This window comes from Penicillium robsamsonii (genome assembly GCF_028829455.1).
Source record: "Penicillium robsamsonii strain IBT 29466 chromosome Unknown utg000005l_segment0_segment0, whole genome shotgun sequence".
Classification (NCBI taxonomy): Eukaryota; Fungi; Ascomycota; class Eurotiomycetes; order Eurotiales; family Aspergillaceae; genus Penicillium; species Penicillium robsamsonii.
The window spans coordinates 324867-340274 of NW_026643223.1; the positions used below are offsets into that span (position 1 = coordinate 324867).

The window sequence follows — 15408 nt, forward strand, 5'->3', positions numbered from 1 at the left end:
GCGACGACTTCGCCTGCGCACTTCCCCGCAATATTGGCCAAGCCTTCAAATGATCAGTTGGCCACCTTTGCTTGTATTTGCTCTAGTTCATGTTTTAGCTGCTCTTGATAGGTGCAAAAACTGACTTAGACGCCACGATGCTACCAGGCCGTGGGAACATAGACCTATCTTCATTATGCTTTTGCCGACATTTGCTCTATATACTAGGGTTAGAGCGATGACGAACTATCGGGAAGAGAAAAGGAAGATAAGAGGCTTTGCACTCCTTGCCTGGAACACTTAAGCAAGTTGGACTTGGGTTCCCCTCCCACCCCTGGTTATATTATCCACCATGGCTATCCAAGCGAATGATGAAATCTCAACAGTCCAGGAACAGACGCAGGAACAGCGCCATGAACGGGCTACACGTTCGAAAGCAGTTGAGTTTCTGACTAGCCATGCGACTGAGACTGAGTTCACCTACGAAGAGGAGAAAGCCGTTCTCCGTCGTATCGACAAGCGAGTCCTTGTGCTTGTTCTGTGGGCCTATTTCTTCCAACAGCTTGACAAAAGTTCCTTGAGGTAACTATGCTTGTTTCTACTACATGATTTCCAGACCCAACGTTTTCCTAATTTGCCATTTGGTTAGTTATGTCTCCATTTTCGGCCTGCAAGAAGATGCTCATTTAGTCGGCCTACAATATTCCTGGCTTGGATCTATCCTCTACCTTGCACAATTGATAATGCAACCTCTCGTGGCCCTAATTCTAGTGAAGCTCCCCACCGGAAAAGTCCTCGCCAGTGCTATTTTCCTCTGGGGATCAGCACTTGCCATTATGGCCGCTTGCACTGATTTTCCGTCGCTTCTCGGTATGCGCTTTGTCCTTGGCTCATTCGAGTCCTGCATTGCACCATGCTGTGTTGCTATCACACAGATGTGGTGGCGTCGAAGTGAACAGACTTTGCGCGTCAGCTACTGGAATGCAATGAATGGCCTGACCTCTATTATTGGGAGTCTTCTCACCTATGGCCTTGGACATATCCACAGCAAGACTTTATATCGGTACCAGACGATCTTCATGTTCTGTGGTCTTTTGACAGTGGCTTATTCTCTTCTCGTTTTCTGGTTAATGCCTGATTCCCCGATGGAAGCCAAGTGCTTGAGTGAGCGGGAGAAACTCATTGCTACCGAGAGACTGCGTGCCAACCAGATGGGCATTTCTAACCAGGAATGGCGATGGGATCATGCTCGAGAGGTTATCTTGGACCTTAAAACTTGGTGCTGGTTCTTCTCGATTATAGCTATCTCGTAAGTACCCATCACGCTTTTTGCTAAACTCTCACGCGAAGAAAAAGAAAGAATTTTAACTAACCAGAGATTGTAATAGTATTGCAAGCGGAGGCATCTCGAGCTTCGGTTCCTTGATCGTCAAGTCATTCGGATTCGACAGCTTCACAACAATCCTATTCAATATTCCCTTCGGGGTCATTCAGATTCTGGCTATTTTAATCACTGGATGGCTAGCCACATGGACCCAACGTAAGGGACTTGTTATAGCCGGAGCCAGCGTGCTACCCAGCGTCGGAGCCATCATGATGCTTACTGTCCCACGACACAACAAGGGGGTCTTACTCTTCGGTTACTACTTGGTATGTCCCTAACATGGTGATTTATAAGATCTGCAATTAATATTCTCCCAGGTCTCTACAATGGCATCCATCACCCCACTGATCTATGCCTGGCAAGCACAGAATACTGCAGGTGATACTAAGAAGAAGTGTACCTCTGGTATAGTATTCATCGGTATGTGTGCTGGCAATGTTATTGGGCCGCTTCTTTACTCTACCGAGGAGGCACCATTATACCGAACGGGTCTTATAGCCAACCTTGCTATGTTTGTCACTGTTGGGACTATCTCTGGGTATGTGGTATACTCTAACTTGACTGTGGTTTATTTGACTAACCTCTGTAGCCTCACTCCTTTCTATCTCATGTATTTGAACAAGCAGCACGAGAAGCGACGCGTGGAACTCGGCAAAGTGGGCCCTATGGCTGATATGTCTATGCTGGACAAGGATCAGCGGAAAGAGACAAAGGTCATGGAGCTGGAGGATGTTCGGGACCAAAAGGTCTCGGTGGAAGACGACAACGGTTTGCAGGACATGACCGACCTGAAGAACGAAGACTTTGTCTATGTTTATTAGCTCCTGCGGAGCTGGATGTATATCAAATATTGTTGGCTCTATATCAACACATCTTATATCAGACGTTCATGATATTATTAACGATTCTGTTTTGACACTGTCCCTGGCCATAGCCGAAGGCTTAGAATACAACGCAAGTCAATTGCAGAGGTGGACGAGTAGCACAGAATAAAACACACATGGTATCGAGATAAATATCTATGCTATTTTTTGATCTAGTCAAAACCCTTGAACTCAGTTCCGGCCTTTGCTTCCTCGGCCTTGGTAGCTAGGTTCAACAACCGCTGCTGCTCGTTCTTAGCACGAATCTGTTCCAGCATGCGCTCCGTTTCAAGGGCCTTCTGCTTCTCCTCCTCTGGCAATTGTGCCCATCTCTCTTTCTCCTTCCGTGCCTTGTTGAACTCCTTCTTTTTGAACTTCTTATCACGTTCTTCGGTCTTCTGACTCCAAGCCACACTCTCCGTAGCACGGCGCTTGTTAGATCCCTGATCAGCACCTTGTCCATTAGCAGCCTCCTCTAAAGCCTCCTTGCGGCGCTTTTCTTGCTGCTTGTCTTTGTACGCGTAGTTGGACCATTCAAGCTTAATGCCCAACGTCCGATCTCCTTCAAAGGAGCGCGCTTCAGGCATCTTCGGCAGCTTGAGGAGGCCCCATGCCTTGCCGAGAGCTTCCCAGTCCAGATCTGCAACTCGGAAGATACTGGTTGCTTGGTGCTTGCTGTAGCTGCGCAGCCAGCTGACGAATGCCTTTTGGCCCTTGTCGTGCATCGCGCGGTCTTTCAACACGGCTTTGCGGACTTTGTCTATCGAGGCTATGGCTTGTTCGTCAGTGAACTCGGGTAGGCTGTATGGCGCGACGGGGGTTTTGCGGATTTCCAGAAATGAGACGTAGTCCTCCTCGCGGCCGGGATGGATGAGGACGATGCTGAGGCCTCGGCGGCCGGCACGACCGGCACGACCGCATCTGTGGATGAAAGTTTTGGGGTCGGAAGGTGGGTCGATCTGGACCACTAGATCGACGGATGGGATATCTAAACCGCGAGCGGCGACATCGGTGGTGAGGAGGATGGAGGGGGTGGTGGAGGTAGTGAAGCGGTTGAAGTTCTTTTGGCGGACGTTGGCTTGGTGTTTACCGTGTAGTGGGACCAGCACGAACTCGTCTCCTAGGATTATGGGTAGTATTGTGGCGAGATAGTCGACACTGGAGCATGTCGATACGAAGAAAATGGTTTTTTGAGGTGTGGGCTGGACCGTGGAAAGGATGTGCTTCAGAACGGCATATTTGTGAAGCGGAGGTGTCGTCATGTAGGTCATTTGCAGACTGTTCAGCGGTTAGATGGGTCTTTGAATTCGGAAAACGGATCGAAAGACATACCTTGCTGGGGTGCGCTTTTCTTCGACACCAGCTCCTCCTCTGACCTTGACAGCAATTTTGACGGGATTTCGGAGACCAAGTCGGACAATCTGATCAACAGCCTCACTGATACTGGCACTGAACAATCCTGTCCGGCGCTGCTTAGGGAGACGGCCCAAGATCTTCTGCAGGTCGTCCTTGAATCCAAGATCCAGAAGTCTATCGGCTTCGTCCAGGACAAGCATTTCAAAAGATGCCTGAGGGCAGTAAACGTGAGGCGACGAAAGCAGCTCCAACAATCTTCCGGGTGTAGAAACCAATACATTCGGCGAATTCTTGAGGAATAACTTCAGGTCTTCGGCCGGAGATGTCCCGCCGCCCAGGAGAAGTTGTGGGACGACCCTCAATGTCGACGAAGAGATCTTCGCACGAGGAGCGCCATCTTCGGCAGGTTTGATCGCTGCGGCCGACGCTGGGTGGAACTCCAAAAGCGAGAGAAGGACTTGGTGGATTTGCACGGCCAATTCTCTGAGAAATCAATATTAGCAACGGACTCTGCATACCTAGATTTGCGCATTACCCACCTTGTCGGAGAAATGACAATGGCTCCAACGTGATGTTTCTTCAGAGGCTGGTCAAGACGAAGAAGCTTTTCCACAATTGGAATCAAGAACGACAATGTCTTCCCACTTCCAGTGACAGCCTCCACCACCACATCTTTATGTTGCATAAACAGAGGAATGGCCGAGGCCTGCACTGGAGTCATGCGCGTGAAGCCCATTGCGCCCACAGCGTCGAGGGTCCATTCTGACAGCGGGGGCGTGAGAGCATCCCACGCTCGTGAAGACGATTTGGGAGGCATTTATTAATTCTGACAGACACCGAGTCGTCAAATTACTTCACGAGTCGCCGTCGCAAAAAAAAAAAAATCCGTTATCGATTAGATACCGCACACGTGACAGCGGCTGTGGTCGGAAACCGAGGCGCCCTGCTTTTTCCCTCGACTCAGCTTTGCTTAATTTTACTTTACTTTCATTTAATATAACAAGTGCTTAGGTGGTCACATCATGTACCGGGCTCCTATCTTGTGTCTCCAGCTTATTCGCCCATAATTGACAATAAGGCACTGTCACGTGCTTACCACCCGCCTATTATTGCTTTGTTAGCAAGCCCATTGAAGCTCCGTGGCATATTCGCTTGTGACAACGCAGATATCTGTACGCGGCCACCTTTTGGTGTCGTCCGAGCCGCATCGCTTCCTTCTTTTAAATTGAGGGCCCCCGAAATGTCCTCGCCAAACCCCGTACCGGAGACACCTCGCGTGATATCACCGACCCCCTCTGTATCTGACCGGTCCGAGACCCCCGATGGATATTACGCACCAGTAACCCGATCTGCAGCGCGTCGCCAGCGCCAGCCAGAAGATTCAGCTGAAACTTCTGGCTCAGCCCGAACATCAAGATCTCCGACGACACCTTCGGCCCGGCGCAACCGCCGATCAAACCCCATGATACCCGCCTCGCCGCCGCGCTCACCAAACGGTACTGCTTCAAACAATCATCTATCCCCGTTAAGCATTCCCAATTCCCTACGCGACTTGTCCAGATCACCATCTCCTCTCGGACTGATCCCCCTCCATGCACGCTACCGCAGTTTCATTCACCGCCATGAGATCCCACGCAAGGTCTTGCATGTGTCAATCGGATTTTTGACTTTGTCATTATATGGCCGAGGCGTGCAAAGTCTGCAGATCACACCGGTACTCTTTACGGCACTAGTACCGATTGCAGCCACGGACCTGATCCGCCATCGCTTCGAGAAGGTCAACAAAGTATATATTCGGTGCATGGGTGCCCTCATGCGCGAAACAGAGGTCGCCGGCTACAATGGCGTGATCTGGTATCTCCTTGGAGCGTATGTTGCTCTCCGCTTCTTCCCCAAGGATGTCGGTGTCATGAGCGTACTACTCCTTAGCTGGTGTGACACCGCTGCCTCGACATTCGGTCGTTTGTACGGCCGCTACACCGCCCGCCTGCGTCCCGGAAAGAGCTTGGCTGGCACTATGGCTGCCTGGCTCGTGGGTGTTGTCACCGCCGCTGCTTTCTGGGGCTGGTTCGTGCCTTACATTGGCACTTTCCCTACTGACCCAGAAAACTCCTTCATGTTCACTGGACGCTTGAATCTACTCCCGAACTGCGTTCGCGGCCTTCTGGGCTGGGAGGCTAGTGACTCCGCGGTTATCACTGGTCCTCTGGCTCTGGGCGTCATGAGCGTCGTCTCTGGCGTTGTTGCCGCCGGCAGCGAGTTCATTGACATGTGGGGCTGGGATGATAACCTGACGATCCCCGTGTTGAGTGGAGTTGGCCTGTGGGGTTTCCTCAAGGTCTTTGGCTAGATGGATACTTTATACACCCCTGATTGATCGGCGCTTACACAATATTCCCTTCTTGTTTTCTAATACTATATATAGGCGTCTGACGTTTAATATTTGGACATGCTTCTCTTGTGCTTCTCTGCTTTCTGGCACTGTGCTACATAAAGAATTGGGTTCTTGTTTAGATAGGGGCTGGCTAAAGCTATGCCCATTTTGATACTCTCTTTTCTTTAATTTACATTCTTTGAATGTGTGTTCTGCATGGTTACTATTTGGACATCTCTTTTGTACGATTTTTCACATACATACACACTATATTTTTATTTACAATGATGCCTGCAAGATATGTACATTCACGAGACATCAACTTGCTTGATTCTTGACAGAAGGTATTCAACATGCCTATGCAACGCCGTAAGATAATGAAAAATGATATTGCACCACACATGCTTGTACCCAAAAACCCCAGACCAAGGAAAAATCAAATTGATGCTAAACGCCAACAAACGAGAAGAGGGGTATATAAAAGACATTAATCAACGAGGTCAAGAATGCTGACGCGTGGGATTCTTTTCTTCTTGGCAGCTTGAGTCTGGCTGCGCGCTGTGTTCATGGTATCAGCCGTTGAGCCTTCGCACGGGTCTTTTTCTGGGGGAGATTGGTCGATCGACCAAAAGCCGTCATGCAATATAATGTTTTCCAAGTGCCCCGTGGTCTTGTGTTTCGAAGTTGTGCTCATCGTCTGCTTTGAAGACTTCTTAGGAGGCTTATTTGCGTCGTTGATGTCATTGCTTTCGCATGTTTTCAAGCTCAATGGCAATTTATGCTCCGGCTCGAGTTCGAGCTTAGGGTTTGGTTGACTGCAAGATTGGGGTGGTTCGACATATTTGACCTTGGAGGAACGAGTCCGGACTTTTGTTGCTTGCGGTGCCTTCTTCATTGAGGGTTTACGCAACGAGCGAGTTGCGGTGTTTTCAGGCTGTCCCTCGTCAATTCTCGAAGATAGAGAAAGGGACTCAATGGCTTTTTCAATGTGCTCAACCCTGGCCTTTTCCTCACACTGCACCTTGGGAATCTTCTTCGACTTGGATAGAGTCTTCGTGGACGGAGAGGGCAGTGTCGTCACTGCTCTGACTGGAAGGTCCCCTAGGAAAGTCTCAGAATCACAAACGTCGGAGACCGAGTAGCTGACTTTGAGCCCCATGCGCCGTGCCGGTCGAGGCGGAGAATAATCAGGGTTCATGTCCAGTGCGTCCGATCCTTCAACATCAACCTGACTGCTCCCCAAAGCTATGCGCCTTGATATAATGCGGGTCTGATCCGACATGGGGTGACGCTTGATATTTGCAGAAGGAGACAAGTTACACATTGAAGAGAATGAATCAAGGATATCATCGACCTCCCGAGAAGCGTAGTGCATCGTCAGTGAGGGTTTCTGCTGAATATACATGCTCGGAGAGGAGAAAGGGTCGTCTTCCCGGTCCAACATTACTGAAGAAGAAGACCCAGAGCCGGCAACAAGTCGGGAAAGAGGATTCTGGGTCGATCTAGCGGCTTCCAACAAGTGCGCTTCTTTGGTTGTTGATAACTCGGACTTTTCTTTCGTGAGTGTTCCGTATTTCAAGATGCTCCCCCGTTTCATTCCAGCGTCAATTGGCCCCTTTTTCTTGGGACCGGTGCGTCGGGTACTGTTCTTCTTCTTCGCCGCAGCTTCTTCGGCTTTCGCGGCCTTTTCAGCCTGTTCCTTTTCCCAATTTTTGACGACTCCAGGAATACCTAATTTTGCGACAGTTTCAAATACCCAGACCTTTTCGAGCGAGAACGGATCAAATCGTTTTGTGACCCGAGACTTCGATGGTGTCGGAGGTGGCGATCCAGCCGCTCCCTCTGGGTCGTCCTCTTCCTCGCCTTCCTGCACACTAGTTTGGGATGGAAGTGGTGGGTTTGGTTCCTCGGCAAGGAGATCCAGCCCAACAATATCTGCGGGTAGCATATCTAGCTGGAGCTCTGGCACTGCATCAGTGCCAAAGCTTGACCGACATCGATACACCTTTTGCAGACCAGGTGGGCAATCGGGCACAAATGAAAAGCCAGGTGACACGCCTAGAACTGGTCTCTGGAGACGGAGTCTGTATGAGATAAGAGGCTCGGCTAGTAGTCTGATCAATTTCCTTGCCCCCGATCGATAATTCCATTCGAAGTGGTCTGCAGCAAATGTTCGGATTTCCAGGGGGTCGATATTATTATCCCAAGCCTGTGCGAGGCGATCACTCAGCAAGGTAATTTCTTCATCACTGGAAACTTTGGGCTGGGCATAGTACTCGAGGATTTGTCGGTCCGGAAAAGCGACTGGAATTCGAACTGCTGGGTGTTTCCTCGTAAAATAGCCACTCTCGTTCTCCTCAAGTTCATATTGGAGTCTTTCTCTCCACTCGTTCAATCCTGTATCCACGTCTGCTTGCGACGCAAGTTCCTGTAGAAGATCCTCGCCGAATCCAGCCTTGGCAATCTCTGCAGCAAGCTTACTGCCACATTTTGGAACACCAGATGGAAGATAGTCCCCTCCACTAAGCATAGCGAATAGAATCATTCCCGGTCGGTCAAGGGGTATGTTTGATGCATGCCCGTCCTGTCCCATTGCATAACATGTCACATGAGTCGCAGAAGAGCTGCCGCTTCCGCTCTCCTTTGAAAAATTCATAATGGTAAAAGACGATCCGAACATCAATGCATCGACATCGTTGCTCATGACAGCGTCTACAATGCCTGCCTGCTGTAATCGTGCACATTCAGCTTCTGCCTCGCCGGGTGCTTCATGCCACGGAAATCTGAATCGCTCGATGAGGTCCTTGGAGCGCTTGATGATCGGCGCACTGCCATAACTGCGGGTTGAGACTGCTTTGCCTCTCTTGAAAGCAGGTTTTTGCGGTCCATCATAGACGAAAAGCGGGTGGACTGGCAATGCAAGTAATTTTAATAATCGATAAAATAGTGTGCGTAACTCTGGGTTTCTTCCGCCCCGACCTGCTTGGACTTGAAAAAGCCATATCGAAATGTCGACTGCAATGCGGATCGGCCGTGCTGTCCGCTCCAGGTGCGTCACTGCCAACTTGGCTAAAGAGATACGCTCTCCTGGGCCAATTGCATTGATGAGCCTTCAGAGAGTTAGTATTTTGATCCAGAATTCTGGAGATATGCATCTCTGCTTGCCATGTGATGGGTACACACAGCGCCTTCACTCAACGCTCGTACAAATATATATGTTTCGAACCTTGCAAAAAAAAAAAAAGACAAGAAAAAGATTTCACTTACCCAGGAATACCCATGCCGACCGTAAGTAGGAAAATCAAATAACAGTTAAAGGGCCCATGTGTAGTTGAAGATGTACATGTATTGGTTTTTGCGGAGATGAGGTTGTCAAGTAAATAAAGACGGCCCGATGTAGATCCGTTGCCTAACAACGAGCTTCACCCCAACCCGGGCAAGCTTATAGATCTCACTTTTCTTTTTTGTTGAATTTAATCCGATGGCGTTGTAACTCGAACCTGTGCGTCGGTGAATTGAATCCTTGTCGCTACGAACCCCGCGGACTCCTGTTGCTCCCAGAAAGGAGAGCAACGCGCCCGAGCCTAATTAAGCATGTCGAGTGATACACCCTCAATGGGGGCCAGTAAACGCGCATCAGTAACTTCTGGTCTACGCAATAGCCAAACAGCACGACCTGTCTCCCCTCATACACCTCAGCCACGTTCGGGAAACCCCTCATTCGCCAGCAGTACATCACCGAGCTCCTCCTTTCGAAGCGAAGACGATGCGATCATATTTGAGATAGGTGCGCGATGGCTCCGCGCAGGCTTTGAAGGAAGCAGCACACCCATGTGCGTGGTTGGATTTGGACCCGAAGACTCGAGGAGAGCGGGGGACTATCGAGGATGGATCCAGGGAAGCATCGGTGCTGCACGGCTACCGCAACCCGTCGATGTGGAAGAGTGGACACGGGTATATGAATTGTGGCGGCCAGATGCTCGAGAGGTTGATCTGGGCCTGGTCGAGGATAAGATTGAGCGCGCGTTTCGGGAAACATACAATCAATTCCTGTTGACGGATGCAGGCACATCTCGCCTGGTTCTTGTCCTGCCATCTCTCATGCCACATCCGTTGCTGTCGTCATTGCTGTCGACCCTCTTCAGTCGCTGGCGCTTCCCGAGTGTTACCCTTCTGTCCAGTGCAACCATGTCGGCCACTGCTGCGGGATTGCGATCAGCTTTGGTGGTCGACATTGGCTGGGCCGAGACCACGGCAACAGCGATCTACGAATACCGAGAGATGACTACGAAGAGAACGACACGGTCTATGAAGCATTTGATGCAGGAAATGGGGCTGCTTCTTACTGCTTTAGGTTCTGACGGGAACCAGGATACGGAGAGTGCGGATAAGATCTCTGTTGGATTCGCGTATTGTGAAGAAGTTGTCAGTCGGTTTGCCTGGTGCAAACCGCAGACAGAAGATGATACAAGTTCAGATGAACCCGACCAGGAATTGTCGATTCCGTCGCCCGCAAACCCCGAGGAAGAATATATGGACGTGCCGTTTTCACGTCTCACCGAACCTGTCGAGAAGGTCCTATTCGCACCAGGGGTCCCAGAACATGAATTGGATGACGAAGAAAAATCATTGCCTTTGCTTGTCTACAACATCCTTCTCTCACTGTACCCCGATGCACGAGGAACCTGCATGTCCCGCATTGTTTTTGTGGGCGGCGGTTCTCGGATTCCTGGACTGCGGCAGCGGGTCCTTAAAGAAGTATCACTCTTGGTTGATCGTCATGGATGGAGTCCAATCCGAGGCAAAGCACTCGAGCGACAGCGACAGAGATTGGAGCAGCTGAGACTTTCAGCCCAAAAAGCTTCCCCAGAACCTGCAACCCCCAAGAACAATGAGGAAGCACCATCCACTGATGATACACCGGCCGACCCTTCGAAGGAAGTACCAGAGATTGATTTTGTGGAACAAAAGCTCCGCCGACAAAACAAAGATATCCCAGTTCCTATCCAAGGAGTCTTGCGCGAAGTTGAATCTCTAGGCCCATGGGCAGGTGCAAGCTTGACAACTAGTTTGAAGATCCGGGGGATGGTAGAGATTGAACGAGAGAAGTTCTTACAGCACGGACTCGCTGGAGCTACACGAGATATCGACCATCCTGTTCCTGATCGTCGATCGGGCTTGAAATCTGGTGATCGGTCGAGTTGGACGCTCGCAGGCTGGGCATGAAAACTATGTACATTTTTCAAAAAACAATAGATACCCCGTTGGATTCCCAATTCCCGAATATTTCTACTATTTTCTACTATTTTATTATTTCTTTAATATGGAGCATCCCAAAGAGGATAGCCGTCGGTTCGGCTATACCCCGGCTTTCGCGGGGAAGATACCGATGCGATGCCGATTGTCACTTTTCTGCTTGGGATTTTCGAATGCATGAGACTGACAGAACAAAAATGAATGATTTTAGTCCTCCACCATTAAGAGCACCTACAGCATGTGTTGCGTGCAATAAAAAGAAGGTACAAGTGAAATATCTTAGAACTGGAGACATACTGACCTCTTTAGGTCCGTTGTATCTTCGACGGAAATCCCGATGTATGTGTGAACTGTCAACGGCATCAGTGGCCCTGTTCGTAAGAGCATTGATTCCTGACAGTGAAGTAAAAATACTAACTGCCGCGCAGTCGACGGGAGCGCAAGAGAAAAAGAGCCCATAGTAATGATGGTGACTGCGTCAATGATACCGGAGCCCTTAGAAGGAGACGAGTGAATTGGGATGAGCTGAACAACTTTAGTCCTATCGGCTCAGGCAGATCTCCATGTACAAGCTCCGAGCATGACCAGGATCGGAACCAGTGCCGCGACACAAGTCAAGATAGAGCTGGTACTGGCGACATCATTACACCAGAGTCTAATCCATACTCGTCGGCGTCGACTCTAAGTTTCATGGCACGCTCCCGCTACTTTGACGATGCGGTGTCAATCAACGAAGAACAGGCTAGATCATATCCAGAAGGAGACGCAGATGGCCCAACTGAAGATGATATCCAGCTACTCAGGCTGCAAGGTGCATTCGACCTCCCACCACGAGCTATCCGAGAAGGATTGATTAACACCTTCATGGAACGATGTTCACCATGGATGCCGATAATCGAGCGGAGCTGGCTAGAAGAAAGCGGCTCTCAGAAGCCATCCATGTTACTTCTCCAGTCTGTCTTCGTCGCTGCGAGCCGAGTCACATCTGCACCGGGTGTGACTGCGTACGCATCTTTGCATCAGTTTTATCGTCGCGCGAAAGCTTTGTTCTGGTCTGGATATGAGAGAAATCCAGTGACTGTCGTCGCAGCAGTGTGCATTTTGCATTGGTATAACCCGGAAGGTCCTGAGCATGTGTCCACCAATACCAGTGGATTCTGGCGATATGTGGGAGTTGGGTTAGCTCATCAGATTGGATTGCACAAGGAGCCAACGAATAAAAGAGATGCTGCCCTGAGGCGCAGACTGTGGTGGACTCTATATGTAAGTCAGGAATGCGTTTTTTTCCTAGCACAGAAAAACACTGACACCAGACAGGCTAGAGATTGTTGTATTTCTGCAGGACAGGGCCGGCCACTAGCAGTGAATCTGGAGGACTGTGAGGTGGCACCGCCTTGTCCCGAGGATTTCCATGATTCAAGCTCAAATGCCACTCTATTCATCGCATATGTTGAGATCAGTTCTATTCTGGGCCATCTCACCGAGTATTGTCGTCGCAAGACCCTCACACGCGAGGCCCGACAGAACCTCGAGAATCGTTTATATCGATGGACACGCGATCTTCCACCCTCACTGCGTTTGTTTTGCAACCGGAGTACCTCAAATGATACAGCATCACCGGAAAGAACACTGGCTCGATACAACTTTGAAGCACGTCAGCTCCACATCCCATACTTTACCTGCCTGGCAATCATGTGTCGACCCAACCCCGGGGAGTCCGCGTCACCAGGCGTGCTTTTAGCATCGTCGTTTATCGCCGGGATATATGAAGACTTCCTTGCTCGAGATGAGATCCAATTCCTAAGCCCGGTATTCACATTCCACCTTTTGGCTGCCGGAATCGGGCTTCTCTCCTGCAATAACGTACCATCACACCGGGAGAAGGCAGCAGTTAGCTTGGAATCCATTTACCTGGCCCTCGAGGAACTTGCAAAACGCTGGTCATCTGCGAAAGGCAGTCTAAGAGCATTGAAGAGCATTGCTGAAAAGCAGCGGAGCACATCCACAATAGACGAATTGCCGTCGATGGCGCTCTCTAGAGAACATCATCCGTTTTTTGAGGGATTTGGCCCGGATCTCTCCTGGGCTTGGTCATTTTTCATGGACCTCGGACAAGCTGTGGGAAATGATGGGAGCACATATCACTTTATGGGAACCGGGATTCCAGAGCTAGGAAATTGGGCCGAGTCCCGGGTACCGGATGCTATATCTTCGGATGAATACAGGCCACTCACTACGATGCTGGACCGCAACAAAGGCCTCGCTATGGGAGATATGTCGCAAGATATTTCAGGTGATTTCTTTAATCAATACCAGGGAATGGGAGACTGGCTGTTCAAGGATTTGGAATGGAATGGCGAGATTGCCTAGGAATTTCTCGATTATACTATGTACCCATCTACCCTTGGATTCCATGAGAGCAGCTATAGAGAATATAACACTGGCGAATATGTCCGAATATTCTTCTAAAGATACCTTATAACTATAATAAAGGTCTAAAGAATCCTAGAAAAAGAGTAACTAGCTAGCGGCAATAGTTCAGTTCTTAAAGAATAGTACGGAACCTAAGGATAAGTGCTACTAAAAAGGCTATAAAGAAGTATGCCTATTAACTTAATCTCTAGAGTATATATATACACCGTTAGCGGGACCCGTCCAGATTGGCGGTCAGGAAAAGCCGGTGAGAGTGAGCGTTGAACCTCTCACCAGGGTACCATCCGAGGAAGCCCGGAACCCGGTCCCGGCGGGGGAGCAGGGGACAGAGACAACAACCAAGCCTACTAAGAATTTAGAGCCGAAGTCTCCAGCAGGAGAGCAGGAGACAGACGAATTGATCCGACCCATCGATCCCTTGGAGACACCCAACAGGGGATGTGATATAACGACCAGCGAACCTGTCAACCCACACGCCGTTGCAGAGACAGGGAACCCGGCTACCGGTCGGCCAGGCATTTCTAACAAGAGACCAGCACCCATCGACATTCGCATGACCCCGCCGGCGACTACCGGAAAAGGTTCTGAAACTCCGAAGGAACAGATAGATATCCCGGCTCCATCATAGGTCTCTCCGAGAGGAATAACCACTAAGATCAAGCGCTCTCGTTTAATCGCTTGTTTACCAGAGCAAGAATTGAAACACGTCCGTGCTCGGGCGTATTGTTTAGACTTACTCTTCGATTTACATTATAAATTGCGACTTGCGAATGGTCTAAAAGCGTCACGCGTGGAGGATTCCGAGAAGCAAGCGATCCAAGAGGAAGAGATCCGTCGCGAAGAGACCAAGAAAGGGTTCGGACTCGACCGAGCCGAGTCGACGTCCGAGGAACAGAAGCAACAGGAAACCGACTAACTGCTTGCCAATATGTCTACTCGATGGCTCCAGATTCATCGTGAATATATTGCAGGGGGCTCGGGGGCTTATAATGCCTATCAGAGAGAGGCCATTAAGATGGAGTTTGACGGCCGTCCTAGGAATATCCTGGATGATGGTATATATTTCGATGAGGAGTTGGGCGAGGATGAATAGTCCTGCCCATAAAAGGACTATTCCATCCTCCTTTCTCCTCTATCCTCCTTTCTCCTCTATCCTCCTTTCTCTTTATATCCTCGTTTGTTCTTCTTCATCCTCGTTTCCCCTTCATTCCTTCTCTCTCGCATGCGCGGGATGGGAGAGGCCACGAGAGCGTTTGGTACAGCCGGTCCCGAAAGTACGGCATGAACATCGGCCACCGACATCGATTTCACTAAGTACCGATGAGCGAGTCTCGGATCAATCGTAACCACGAAATCCATCTACGCATCCGGTTCGACTGCGGCAGCATCCAGTGGAGCAGGACGTGGGCATTGGCCCCGCTTGGTCCTTTCTCTCGTAGTTAGATGATCAACCAACGCTTGAGATATTCAATTGAACTCCATCAGATTCTTACGATTCTCTCATCATAACTTTGAATGTCGGAGGAGTATCTTCTGTAGTCACGGAGATCCTTAGGAAAACCGGATAGATCTGTAGGAGGAATATCGTGGGGTTGGGACAGATTTCGGTTCAGAACCCAATCTTTGATCAACTCTGGGCTCCCGAATAAAGTGGTCATTAGAGAGCTTAGAATTAGAGACTAAAAGGCGGAACGGGTTAGAATTCTCCAGAACCCAATTGGACCTAAGCTGGGTTTTAGATTATACTAGACAACCTAACCTCT

At 49.7% G+C, this 15408-nt stretch overlaps 6 protein-coding genes across 6 annotated transcripts; 4 read left to right on the forward strand and 2 right to left on the reverse strand.

The window, feature by feature from the left end:
• Positions 1 to 331: 331 nt before the first annotated feature.
• Positions 332 to 2184, forward strand: N7447_008150 (uncharacterized protein; the record flags this gene model as incomplete). The annotated part of the gene is made up of 5 exons (XM_057232412.1): positions 332 to 561; positions 629 to 1288; positions 1368 to 1629; positions 1681 to 1901; positions 1953 to 2184. 5 exons carry the CDS (start codon positions 332 to 334, stop codon positions 2182 to 2184), a joined length of 1605 nt encoding a protein of 534 aa, XP_057081954.1.
• Positions 2185 to 2399: 215 nt separating this feature from the next.
• On the reverse strand, positions 2400 to 4399 carry spb4 (ATP-dependent RNA helicase SPB4; the record flags this gene model as incomplete). The annotated part of the gene is made up of 3 exons (XM_057232413.1): positions 2400 to 3504; positions 3559 to 4065; positions 4122 to 4399. The coding sequence occupies 3 exons, from the start codon at positions 4397 to 4399 to the stop codon at positions 2400 to 2402; spliced, it is 1890 nt and encodes a 629-aa protein (XP_057081955.1).
• A 423-nt stretch (positions 4400 to 4822) lies between these two features.
• On the forward strand, positions 4823 to 5932 carry N7447_008152 (diacylglycerol/polyprenol kinase family protein; the record flags this gene model as incomplete). The annotated part of the gene is made up of 1 exon (XM_057232414.1): positions 4823 to 5932. One exon carries the CDS (start codon positions 4823 to 4825, stop codon positions 5930 to 5932), a length of 1110 nt encoding a protein of 369 aa, XP_057081956.1.
• Positions 5933 to 6443: 511 nt separating this feature from the next.
• On the reverse strand, positions 6444 to 9237 carry N7447_008153 (crossover junction endodeoxyribonuclease; the record flags this gene model as incomplete). The annotated part of the gene is made up of 2 exons (XM_057232415.1): positions 6444 to 9066; positions 9224 to 9237. The coding sequence occupies 2 exons, from the start codon at positions 9235 to 9237 to the stop codon at positions 6444 to 6446; spliced, it is 2637 nt and encodes an 878-aa protein (XP_057081957.1).
• Positions 9238 to 9571: 334 nt separating this feature from the next.
• On the forward strand, positions 9572 to 11182 carry N7447_008154 (putative actin-related protein RO7; the record flags this gene model as incomplete). The annotated part of the gene is made up of 1 exon (XM_057232416.1): positions 9572 to 11182. The coding sequence occupies one exon, from the start codon at positions 9572 to 9574 to the stop codon at positions 11180 to 11182; it is 1611 nt and encodes a 536-aa protein (XP_057081958.1).
• Positions 11183 to 11902: 720 nt separating this feature from the next.
• On the forward strand, positions 11903 to 13582 carry N7447_008155 (fungal specific transcription factor domain-containing protein; the record flags this gene model as incomplete). The annotated part of the gene is made up of 1 exon (XM_057232417.1): positions 11903 to 13582. The coding sequence occupies one exon, from the start codon at positions 11903 to 11905 to the stop codon at positions 13580 to 13582; it is 1680 nt and encodes a 559-aa protein (XP_057081959.1).
• Between the last annotated feature and the right edge of the window lie 1826 nt (positions 13583 to 15408).